This window comes from Bradysia coprophila, chromosome II (assembly GCF_014529535.1).
Source record: "Bradysia coprophila strain Holo2 chromosome II, BU_Bcop_v1, whole genome shotgun sequence".
In the NCBI taxonomy this organism is placed as follows: Eukaryota; Metazoa; Arthropoda; class Insecta; order Diptera; family Sciaridae; genus Bradysia; species Bradysia coprophila.
The window spans coordinates 4,348,164-4,361,559 of record NC_050735.1 but is presented as its reverse complement, the minus strand read 5'-3'; the positions used below and the strand labels follow the sequence as shown (position 1 = coordinate 4,361,559).

At 34.2% G+C, this 13,396-nt stretch overlaps 1 protein-coding gene across 2 annotated transcripts in view; it reads left to right on the top strand.

Moving 5' to 3' along the window:
* LOC119067665 (furin-like protease 1) overlaps nucleotides 1-13,396 on the top strand; it is a 126,900-nt gene that overhangs the window by 53,438 nt on the left and 60,066 nt on the right. For both annotated transcript variants that reach the window (XM_037170773.1, XM_037170781.1), the window contains exon 2: nucleotides 11,009-11,239. In XM_037170773.1, the coding sequence (XP_037026668.1) occupies nucleotides 11,009-11,239 (231 nt within the window). The remainder of the gene's footprint in view (nucleotides 1-11,008; nucleotides 11,240-13,396) is intronic.

The following is a 13,396-nucleotide window of genomic DNA, read 5'->3' as shown; positions in this document are numbered from 1 at the left end:
TTTAGTAATTAAAATTACTTAAAATAGGCCCTGCGCTCTACTCAATATTACGAATTTCATGTATGGACCACACAATTTACGTGATTTATTCAAAATTTCCTGTCTGATGCTTTAAATGGCTAATTGGCTCTAAAGTTTAAAAAGAAAATCCTCAGATCAATACTGAATAACACAAAACTAACGAAATCTGCGTGTCATCCCATTAGAAAACATCTATAATCATACCACGAAACGACCGAAAATTCATTTTCAATTATTTTTATATACAAAACCTTCCTATAGCTTCAACAACATTTCCCAATTTTTTTTTAGGCTGATGTTGAAAACAAAAATACTTTTTCATTTGATATTGTTATAACAACATAATCCACCAAATGAAACACAGCCTAGCGTAAATGCAAAACAAAAACAAAATGAAATTTACATTTTATATGTGCAAATAATAATAACGGTGAGCTCACTTTTACAATAGTAATATCCTTTTCAACGAAAGCTTTAAAAATGTTTTTCCATATGACACCGCTTCTATTCAACAAATGTGAAAATGTCGTTATATTTTCAACATATATTATATGTGTCAGTTGGTGTACTGTACTTTCTGTTCGTATTATACAAACATCAGCGGACATTTTACAACAGTTGTAACACCCAATTGTAGTATTATTTTGTTGAAATTAACTCCTGTGCGTTCTGTCGGACGAAGACTCTCCTCGCCACTAAATATGTGCCACACAGAATCAAAGGGAAAATATCATTAGGTGTGCAGTGCATATTATATGTCTAAAATGTATATGCCCGTTTCACAGTAGATTCCTCTTTGAATGGAATATGTATTGTACATGTACATGCAATGGTGCTTTTGGTGCTTTCCATATTATACATCATGCTAGATATTATTTCAAACATTCCAATTTAACTCATTTCGTTTGTATGTTGCCAGTGGATTAAAATGGATGGCTCGGACTAGGACACGTACATGCATCTGTACATAGAATGGTTGAATAGATGGCACACAATTTGTATGCACAACGCAAATATTTGTACATGCACAGCAGAAGCAAGATTATAAACATTTTGATAAGTGTCTTATCTTGAATGTTGACCTTGTTAACACACATAATCGGATGTGCTGATGTGCATGAAGATGCCGGGCAATTAAAACCGAAATATAGTTATCTTAAGACCGAGTAGAAAATTAATTTCATAGATTACACGGTCATCGGCTTTATTTGCATAATAATATTAGTCGGTCTGTTTGTGCAACGTGTTTTCAAAAATTTGAATTGGACTAGATAATAATGGTGTCAAAATCATGAATAATTTGACCAAATCTAAAATTTAAATGAGCTGATGGACTCATGTAAATGACTTTTATTGGATCAGTTAATTTAGTTGGGAATTCCAGCCTGGAATTTACTTTCAAAGTAAAGTTTTCTTAAGCTCAGCCATTTTAATCTAATTTTTTTCCACAGCCACCTGCTACTCTATCCTTGATATACTTAGCCATGGAATATGTTTGAATCTTTTACTTGTTATCTCCCGAGCTCCCGACACTTTCGAAACAAATTTTAAAATAACTTTCCATCTAAAATTCACACAATAACCATGTGCGATAATAAGTGAGCATTTTATATTAAGTGGAAGAGCTCTTTCGTGTCGTAAATAATAAAGGCGCTTCTGATAGAACTTTTCTCCACCGCCACCACTTAATATTTAACGAGATATCTCCTAATGAATATATATTGGACTCAGAAACGCTTTTGCGCTTGCCGTACTCTACGGGTTCTTGACGATATTAGCGCGTTTTACATTTCGTTGAATCAGATTCAATGGAATTTCGTTCATCATTGTCATGGCAAAAATACACTGTTCTACGACCACGTGAGCTCTCTAATTTGTTTAAGTAAATTTTGCCGTTTTTCTACTTTTGATGGAAGACAAATAGAGCGGCGAACCAGGTAGCAGTTACCTTCTCCGATCACTCACACGATTTTTAAAATTCTAAGTCAATAATGAGAGAAATATTTGCTCAAACTATGTTGTTCCTCGATAAACATGTTACATCGATTATCATAACAAAACATTATTACGCATTACAATCACACCCACATCTCTTGCTGTTAAAATTCTCTACTAAATTTCCACCAAACAATGTGATCAGGTCATATTCACAACAACTCGACATTTATAGCTGCAGTATAGTTTCGCATGCCGAGAAGGTGATTCATTTTAGCTACTAGAACGTTATCTTTGGACGGTCATACATCATCGACTCTATACACATCTGATAATGACACATTAGCGTCATAATGTCTAACCGATGGAACAATGTAAAACCGAAATTAGATCGAGATTTATCATACCAATACTGCAACATTGTTACGTTTCAGATTTCAGATATCCATCGGACGGACATCCTTATTGTCTTCGGTATTTATATATAAACTTAAACAGTAACATCTGAAGCATATGTGCGTTTGTGATGATTGTATCGGAATGTGTCTGGTGTCTATATCTATATCCCATATGACAATGTAAATTCGTAACAGTCATTTCGTATTTGTATATATGATGTATGGTCGATATAAATTGCAAATATAATTTTTGAAACATAGTGAAAATATACTCGCTTGAATGGGTTCATTGTTTGTTATCGACGCGTTCGATAAATTGTTTGGAAATAAAATAAAAATGTTGGCATTAGTAACGGGTTGATAAAATTTGTCAACGAATTTAGCTAATAAATCACAGTGTACAGTCTGTATATATTAGCGTTAAGTGTTTCATAAAATTGATTCGATGTTGTTGAAACGTAAAATCGAATTTAAATAAATTTCAGCCAATTATATTAGTCGTTATGTACCAATTCGCTGCAACAGTTCTATTTAAAAAAAAAAACAACAAACAAACAACATTCAAACTACATCCTCATATTCAATTCGAATATGGATTTCATCTAGTTTCGTTAATTTGCAATCTTCTGCACTAATTAATTATTTTGCTATTCTAACACAGACAATTTGCACCAGTTTCGCCAGACGTCAGCTGAAGAATTACGCAAACATATCGATGCAAATAATAAAGCACATTAATTGTCTTAAACAAACAAACTTTGGTTTAGCCAGTGTATGTAGTGATTGGAACGATCCAAATTCACTTGACAACTCAGTCAAAATTAGTTCTGTATGAAAATTCAAAGGCTTTCGTGGGTTGCGTGTAGGAGGTTTAACCATATTTGAGTATAAGTATGTACTCGTACTACTTGAATGTCGACTTATTTTCGTGCATTGACTTTCATTGCAAAATTGTCGAAAACATTTAAAGCCCCATACGTATGCTTTTACATTTTTTTTTGCATTTAAGTGCCGTCGCAGCATAAAATATCATAAATTGAACGAAAAAGTAGCGGGCTTCTTTTCAGAAATACTTGAAAAAACCTTTAACCTTTTTTTACCTTAAAGTAAGCATAGCATTGTCATGCTAAGGGTAATATTATGATAACTTGAAGACAGTTCGATTGCTCTTTGGAAGAAACCAAACTCGTTTTTGTGCAGGTCAAATTGATTTTCTTGAATTTTCAAACATTTTCCTACATTTTTCGTTCAAAATATTTTTGGGAAAATTTGGGAATTTTTTTTTGTAAAATTCGGGAAAATGTTTCCCGAAAAGTATTTACTAGAATTATTTCAAAGCTGTTTGTTTCTACGATCCACTTAATGCAAGTAACTACTTTTCGAAAAATTAGGTTAAACTAGGTTAGACCCTTGGTGTCGTTCGAAATATCATCTATAAAAGTACACTTACTTGTCATAATGGTGTCTCTAAGCAGAAAGTATTTCAGAGCTATCAAAATAGAACATTTCGTACCTAGGACTAAAAGTCTTTTCTAGCGTGTGAGAAGTTTCCAGACAGAGCCGAAGGCGAGGTCTGGAATCGAATACGCTAAATCAGACTTTTAGGCCGTGGTACGAATAGGATTTTTCATATTGAACGGACGAAGTCGCACTTTTCGAGTCCTAAGTATGAAAAAGTACATTTTGTTACGAGTGATGAAAAGTTGAATTTTTCGGTACTAGTCGTAAGCCTGTCCTAAAAATTGTATTTTTGTGCCTGAAGACTGAAATTCGACGGATTTCGACATGTATTCCACGATCGAAAAGTTCAATTTTTCTGTATACAATTATTAAAAATTAAGAATTATCACATTTCTGTTTTATGTGGGATCTGTTTGAATTTTTTCCCAGTCGAAATTTTTTGTCAAACATGTATAACGACCAGTTTACTGGGATATAAACCAAAAAACCATTCAATATCAAGACTGTCAAATTTGTGGATCTACAAATTATGTAGAATCTGTTGAAAACGAAAATGTGTCATCACTCGTAACAAAATGTACTATTTTTGAAGATTTTTTAAGAAGCTCCCGCTTTCGTTCTGATTGGTGAAATTGAGCAGATTGTAGGGAGAAATCCGTCAAATCTATTTGAATTCGTTCAAGCTCGCTATCAATGGAGAACGTGTGTCGTAATACACCATTCTTAGCCAATATCTTTGATTTAGAATCACTGATCACTGATAATGCATCTGTGCACAACATTTCTACAGTAAAGCAATAATAACATGAGTTGCTGAAGCTAACGTACCTTTTAATTTAATTAAATTGAAGCAAAAGGTAAACAATTTACTTCTAATAGAGTGTATGCTTTCCACAAATATAGTTTCCAGAATCCACTTAAAAAAACACAATCTTTTTTCGAAAATACTATTCGCACATTGTGCGGATAGTGACTTTATAATACTTTTGCTATTCGCACATTGTGCAAATAATCTCTTCTTAACTATTTTATCTCTAATGTAATATAATGTAATTATATTCTGTGCGAATAGCCAAAATGTTACAAAAATGACTATTTGCACAAATCAACTCTACAGCTTCAATGATAAAGTATATTTTAGTTTAACAAAATTTTCGAATGAAAATCTCTATCAAACCATAGTTTTATTCTAGCCTCAGCGTTGAATTAATTGAAAATGTGTACGTAAAACACACATTTGTGGTAATTAGAACTTTACAGTATACGGTGCATTTAAAAGTTTACCGATTTTAGTATAGCAATTATAGCAATCGTTCGGCAATTCCCTACTACACCGTTCCTTCAATAGAAAATTGATATTAAACCCGTATAATCCAATAGACTCAACGGATATTAATTCAGACGAATCTCCTTTTTCCTTTCATTCACGTAAAGAGAAAATTATTTCCATAAAATAATCGTATCTACGTCGTGCATACGCTTGCACATCCGAATTTTCTACGAAAGCCCAATTTCATATCGCTCTCCGTGAAAAAAAAAACACATATCCGCTCTGAAATTACTATTCAAATCTGAGTGATGCGTTCGTATCAAATGGAAATGCAATTGAATTTGATATTATTCATAGATGTGTCATATTTCCATACGGTCTATGAAGTCAAAACACATATGACATCGATTTAACAAGTCTTGTTCGGTTTATGCCGAAATGATTTTGACGTTGTTTGATAATACATTGGATCTTGTATAACCCTAAATCAATTCTGCACGCCCGGCCGTATGATATTATCGATGTGAAACGGACATTGTACATTAAATGAAATATCCTAACGGAAATTGAATTTATGTGTTTGATTTGTAGAATTGTCCAATTGTGTCGAACTGTTGTAAAAAAAGTTTTTGTTATGAAAATGCGACAGAAGGTTGTTGTAATCCAGACAGAAATTTATGATTTCGAATAAATTTTTAATGAACTTAAAGTTATTAAAATCTGTCAAAATTAAGTCTCAAATTTGTTTGTATTTCTTGCAGATGAAACCGATCGTTATATCCCTTAACTCATTAATTGTAGACAGTATCTCAACCCATCATTATCCCGTCTATTGAGTAAAATAAAACAAAAAATAAAATTGTAACGGAAGAAAAACAAAGACGCGATACTCCAATAAAACATGATTTATGTAATTTTAAATCAACGAACACGAAAAATTTATACTAAATGGAAATGCGGGATAGAAAATACATTTTTATTTACGAAGCGTCGTTTAACTGTAGAAAAAAGAAGAAAATTTGAAGAAGAAAAAAACCGAAGCAAAAACATAGATAATAAATTATTTTTAATTATACAATAAATCACTCAAGGGAAACCAACAGAATGAAGTACGAACATGCTCTGTGGTTTACGGAAAGAAAAATTATTTTGTAATTGAAAGAAGCAAAAAGAAAAAAAAAATTTCAAACAATACGTTCTTGATAAAAGTTTTTTTTTTATTGTATAAGCTCCCCATCGTAATGAATAGTTTGTATTCATCAGAATTTAACTACTCTATCGCAAAAATTACGGTAATTAATATTTTCTCAATTTTAACTTTCTTGTTGCTATGAAATGGTAACGGAGAAAATCCAACTTTCAAGTCCTTATACATGTGATAGAAAATACCTGGAAATGGGTGAAAAATGGTTAACGTTCCACAAGTTGAGGAGGTGTGGAAAAAAGTTTATTGAAATATTAAACACGCGACGCCCTACCACACCATTTAATTTAAAATGTGTATCGGAAAAATAGCCGTCAACCGTTTACAGGTGCACATAATTGTGGTATTGTCACCAGGAGCTGCATACCATCATTTTCTCTTCTCTTATCTACCTTGACATTTAAGAGTGATATCGCCAAAAGTTGAACCAATTTTGGTGAAAATAAATACAATGGTTCGGCGATCCAGGCAAGCTATAGCTCGTTTGAATCGTCTTTCAATTCTAAGAAATAGGGATCTTTTAGTTTTTCTGTTAGTTTCCCATTTTCTGGGTGAACACGTGAAAAGTCATAGCATGTCAAGGGGTGGTGAAAACAGTTTTTTTGTGATAGCTCAAGATAGACATAGATAGTTGAAAACTTGTAGGAATATAGGCCTTTGGCAGACCTTCATAAAGAGTATAATCATCGGTATGGGCCGCCACCCGTTCTAGACTTATGACTCAAAATATGGTCAATGTTTGGACAGTCCTACTGGCTTGCAACAGAATTTATCTGCGGAACTGACTATAGGGTGTTGTAGCTGGACTTACTCTCTTTCATTCCACGTATAAAAAACCCCAGATAAATTCTGTTGCCAGCCATAAAGTTAGTTGAAGTAAAATGTCGCTCCAGGAGACCCATATTTTTCAGTGTTTTCAACTTGTTTTTGGTCTTCAAATAGGCTGGAGCGATTGAAATGAAATAAACTAAATCAAAATTACATGTTCAGCTCAAAATTGTCCTGAACCGAGCGATCGTTGGTCTTGAAAATGTTGCTTTCCTCCTACTTCGTAGTAGGTGGAAAACCTCAATTCTTTGACTTCACAAAATGAACAGAAACTCAATTGTTTGCTACTAATATAGGTTTCTTGCTAAGCAGAGATGCGCACCGTCCATTTACATATAAAAAACTTGATTATACACACATTTCCATATTGTGTGACCTCTAGTGAAGCACAAACTATATCTTGAGTGACCATTTATTGACTGTAGAAGAACGCTGCGCATCTCTGCTTAGCAATAAACCTATATTCGTAGCAAGCAATTGAGTTTCTGTTCATTTTGTGAAGTCAAATAAATGAGGTTTTCCACCTACTACGAAGTAGGAGGAAAGCAACATTTTCAAGACCAACGATCGCTCGGTTCAGGACAATTTTGAGCTGAACATGTAATTTTGATTTAGTTTATTTCATTTCAATCGCTCCAGCCTATTTGAAGACCAAAAACAAGTTGAAAACACTGAAAAATATGGGTCTCCTGGAGCGACATTTTACTTCAACTAACTTTATGGCTTGCAACAGAATTTATCTGGGGTTTTTTATACGTCGAATGAAAGAGGGTAAGTCCAGCTACAACACTCTATAGTCAGTTCCGCAGATAAATTCTGTTGCAAGCCAGTAGGACTGTCCAAACAATGACCATATTTTGAGTCATAAGTATAGAACGGGTGGCGGCCCATACCGATGATTATACTCTTTATGAAGGTCTGCCAAAGACCTATATTCCTATAAGTTTTCAACTTTTAGAAACATGTCTATCTTGAGCTATCACAAAAAACCGGTTTTCACCACCCCTTGACATGCTATGACTTTTCACGTGTTCACTCCGAAAATGGGAAACTAACAGAAAAACTAAAAGATCCCTATTTCTTAGAATTGAAAGACGATTCAAACGAGCTATAGCTTGCCTGGATCGCCGAACCATTGTTTTCAAATTGGTTCAAGTTTTGGCGATATCACTCTTAAGTTTGACTCAAATCGGTCGCCTTTTTTCAACGAAACCTTCGCGAAATAGCGCATTGTATATTGGCAGGGTAGATTGGAAGTTGAAAGGGGAATATAAAATGCCTGCCGTAATTGCGGTGTATTGCAGCATATGGTGCATCTCGTGATTGAAAAAAAAAATGTATTCCCAAAGGTACATTGTACACATTGAACATAGGAAGTAGCTACATAAGCCCGTAGTGGAACCAACCTATCTCAAAACAAATGCCCCAAGTTTCTGTTTTTTGTTTTGAATGAATATGATTCGGTTATGTAACACATTACCTCTCAACTACCTTGTTCCTGTTATGATTACAGTAGATCACAAAACATTTTATGCCAAGAGCTGGTGTCAATAATTGCGAACTGAAAGTATAAGCCGCGGTTGTGATCATACAACCTTTGCTCCAGCTGATTCACTCACACAACCTCACTATCTCTTATGTGTTTATACGGTTTTGACACTACCACGCGCTCCTATAAAGATTCAACTCGTATAAACACACGTGACGCAGTGAAGTTGTATGAGTTGACCAGCTGAAAAACAGTTGAAGCAAAATGCGTCACAGATATTTGGTTGGGGTTAATTGTAAGTTGTCCAGATATATCAAATAGATGATGCTATCGTCTGTATAAATAGAACTATCTTAAGTATCGTATTCAACTGACGAAATGATGTGAGATTCATTCTACCGTCGTTGAATGACAATAAATGGACATTGTTAAATTTATAGTGTGAATAATCTCACAGCAAAATATTTGAATGGTACATTTGAAGGATCTCCATATCTAGATTACTTATGGGCGCAGCCTAATTCAATCTCAAGAATATCAAATTCTTCCTAACAAAATTCACTTACAAAATGTTGATATGAGATGGAGCTGCTGGTAGTGTGTAATGCTATGAAATGACCTTAATGTCTTCGCTAGAATTTGTTCACGACGTTGTTGTCAATTATTCCAACCAAAGCATCCTATATATCTTCTGCTGGCAGTCGTCTCTTATTGTAACTCTTCAAAACTAAATTCGGTTTAAAGTGCTGCATCAAATTCTGAATGCATATTCCATATTAATACATTAGCTGACGAGAAACTTTCAAGTACAACATTTCTAAATGTTAAAATTTAATTCCAATCTAAGTACTTTGGCACACACATATCAACTTTTACAAAATACTTTGCGCCGAAGTGAATGGCGATACTTGAAAAACCAATTCATGTGCAATGTGTGCATCTATCCAATTGAATGCGATGGCTATGAATGATTTGTAATGCACTCTAAATGCAAATAACATACATATTCAATCCATAAATCCGATTTATTGAAATTTTACATTTCGTTTCACATATTCTTTCCTCCCGTTTTATTTTCCGGATAAGTCGTTGCACACGATATTTGTTGTTTATATTTCTGAATTCTAAGGAAGACTTGCTGGAAATCCGTGCCACTATTTATAGTTAAAAGCCACATATAATGTATCGATGTGCACAATGAGTGGTTACTTATCAGCAGAATGTATTTATATTTCCGATTAGATAGACGGTATTGGCACTAACGAACTATTGATGATATTTCACATGCTTCACTACCAAACGTGCATATATTCGTCGTGGATATAAGGAACGGGATAACTGGGTTCTACTTTGTAACACATACACTTATGTGTATTGGAATTTGTGTCTTGGGTTACACGGATGCACATGGACAATTTTTTGTTTTGTTTTGACCACCAGCATCACTCTCCAATCGGAATTATTCTTGTATTTAGATCTGTATTTAGGAGTTTGAGGGGTACACGCTACTCTTCCGTTCTTTTGAACATGACCTTAGCCGATTAATGAATCTTCTTCACCAATTTCCTTTCACTTCCACGCCTCCAAGCTCTGTACAAATCACTTCTTGCGATTGAGTCTTTTTGACCGGAAAAGTTTATGAAGGCTGTATTAGCTCCTGTTACAAAGCGTTATCCTTTTTACTCCTCAAACTTTCTTGTCCAAGTTCTTCCATGCCTTTAATAGTTAAAGCGAGATGGTTTCGAATTGTTATTTAAGAGTTTCCTTAGTTTATTTGTTTTACAGCAGAATAACTAAGAATCTAGGTCATCATTTACAAAACGAAGTAGGATTAAAAATCGTAAGATACAAATCGCACTAATCGGAATTCACACATGGTGCTGATTTTTCAGCGGGTGTAGAAAACAATATAGACTTATAATGTTCATTCCAATCTAAAGAATAATCCAATCCGCCTCACGCCAATATCTAGTATACGATACATTTCTTCGTCAATCAATGACGAAAGTTGGTCTTCAGATTATTGACAACCAACTTTTAACTTTGTTGCTGGCATAAAGCAGAAAGTGAAGTCAACTGCAAAATGTGTAGACAAAGTTTTGCAAAACTGTTGCTTAGGTATTGTTAAACGACTGTTGCTATTACTTCCCATAGATAACAACCGAATAACGCCTGTAGTAAAATTTTGTCATGTTCATGGAAAGATTCTAATCAGCGCCTGTCTTGTGCTACAAACGTAAAATTGAAAATTAGACGGAAAATAGTTTTACCAAAGTAGTACATGCTCTTGCTATTTAGGTTATGTTTAAGAAATATGTTTGAATTGTTCAGTTTCACCCCATCCATTTTCAGTATAATCCCTAAAGAAAATTAATGAAAACTTTTTTGCTTGTTAATTTCAGATTATCGATGACTATTATCATTTTCATCACAATTCCGTATCGAAACGTTCAATAAGTGTATCACATCGGCACCAAAGTCGACTAGACGAAGACTATCGAGTGCGATGGGCGAAACAGCAACGTGCCAAATCTCGACGAAAACGAGACTTTCTTAGAATTAGACAACCACAAAGCTTACAGTCCAACTATATGCCATGGAATGACCCTAAATGGACTCATATGTGGTATTTGGTGAGTATATTGTTCTCCATCAACAATGAATAATATTTCGAAAATATGTGATTGCCTTATCACTTCATTATAACACTAAGAGTCTCCGTGTGTCCGTTGCCGTTTTTCCAAGAATTATTGCTAAAGTGTGCCGTTCCCATTCGATTCGTTTTATCCGGCCGTTTTATAAATCAAAGCTAATGAGCTCCCTGTTAGATTTACCTTTCCACTTCAACTGTGGGTAGAACATTAAAATCCTAGAAGCTTCACTAGTTTGCAGACGGAAAAACAAATAAATCAGTGACGGTAAGTCTTAACAGTCTTGTACAATTGAAACCACTTTCGAAATTAGTATAAAGACACACATAACGTGGACCGAAAATGTTGTGGGTGTTTGAATACGATTTATATGAACCAAACTTCAAATTTATTTGCTAACACGAAAAGAGGCTGAAAAGTTACTTCAGTTCACTGAAGTGGATATACGATGACCCATGTCAAACGCGAGAGGATTTCTAATGTCAATTGTCAATGATTTTGATCTTCGTAACTACTTTTGCATCAAAACTCCTACTAATAGAAACGAGTGATTCGATTCTTTATCATCATCGGTCGTCAAGTGTCTGATGTGAACATTATGAGTGAGACGTTTGTAAACTGCTCATATTCCGATCAAAATAAGGTGCTCTCATGAAATGAAGAGATTTTTTTTAACATTCCTATGCTCTGTAGGTGGGTGTTTGGAGACTTTGTTTAGAAGATGTAAAAGAAAATTCGTGCTGACGTATGTGGAAATAGTTTAATTGCCCACAGAGCATTCATTTTCCATGATTAACGTTTATCATAGATGATTATGAATAGGAACGGGTTGGCTCAGTGGTACTGGCCTTCCACCAAGTAAATCCGGGTTCAATCGCGGTGAGGGCGAATTTTGTATATAATTTTTCCTCAATGTGTAGCATGAAAGTATAGTTCTTAAGCGTACATAAGCTTCATAATCTGGATAGTTGAGTTGTTTGGCGCCCTCAACGAAACGTTCATAGAAGAATGACATGAATGACATATCCCATTCTCATTGAATTCTGTGTACAAATATCTGAAGTCTAACTTTAGGCTTTAAACACTATTACATTCATACCCAATTTGTTCTTCTTGGTTCCTCTGATTTCTCTCATTTGAGGGATTTTTTTGAAAAACAGCCTATAGAAATCGGACGCATTTTCTATTGGAATTTTTTATATGTACCTCAGAGACCTGCATTTCGAGGAAAAGCATTTTCATGTCAGGCTCATATTTAAAGAATATGATCATAGGCCGCAAAAATTCACTCTTCATGTCTAAGCCCTTATATGCAGTGAGTGGATTCATTGAGACATCGTTGAAGCAAAAGGAACATGGTTTTTTGTCTTGATTGTCGATCGAATTCGGTGTAACATATTCGAGACCCATGAGTAGCGATTGGGCATGGTTTTTTTAAAGTTCCAAGATATTTGAATTTTACGAAACTTGTGTATTAGTGATAGCCTTTGTTCTGATCCTTTTGAGGTACCGATCTGTGACCTACCCAACAAATTTAAGAAATTTTGTAAGAAAATCATGGTCGCTTGCAATATCAGCTTGCAATGTTACTTAACGATTTGCTGTTAATTGGAAATAATTTCTTTAGACAGACATCAAATATTTATTTTTCATTCATATTTTAACGCAATAATTTATAACAAAACAAATTGTTTCTCTATTCCAAACAAATATAAGCTTCTAGAGACCATTGACACATAAGATTTCAATTTTTCTTATTCCGTTATTGAATCTGAAACAAAAAGATTTGAAGTTTCAAAAGTGTGAAATGCAAAAAAGCTAATTTTGTGAAGCATTTGGTATGAAGTAAAATTAAAAGAAATTCGAAAAAAAAAACATTGGGTTGACTTACGAGTCACAACATTAGAATCACCCTGTGTAGTAGGAGAGAACGATAAGTTCAGCAATTGTTTCAATTTTAAAACAATCACTGGATGAACTCTTACATTGCTCTGTAGCTCTTTTTGGTTATTGTGTTCAGTGTGAATAATGTACAGATTTTTGATTGAGTCAAGTATTGAAAAAAAAAAATGTGAAAAAATCTAGTTCTGCGTTGATCGCTTACAAAATTAAGACATCCGTATACCAACTAAAGTGTCG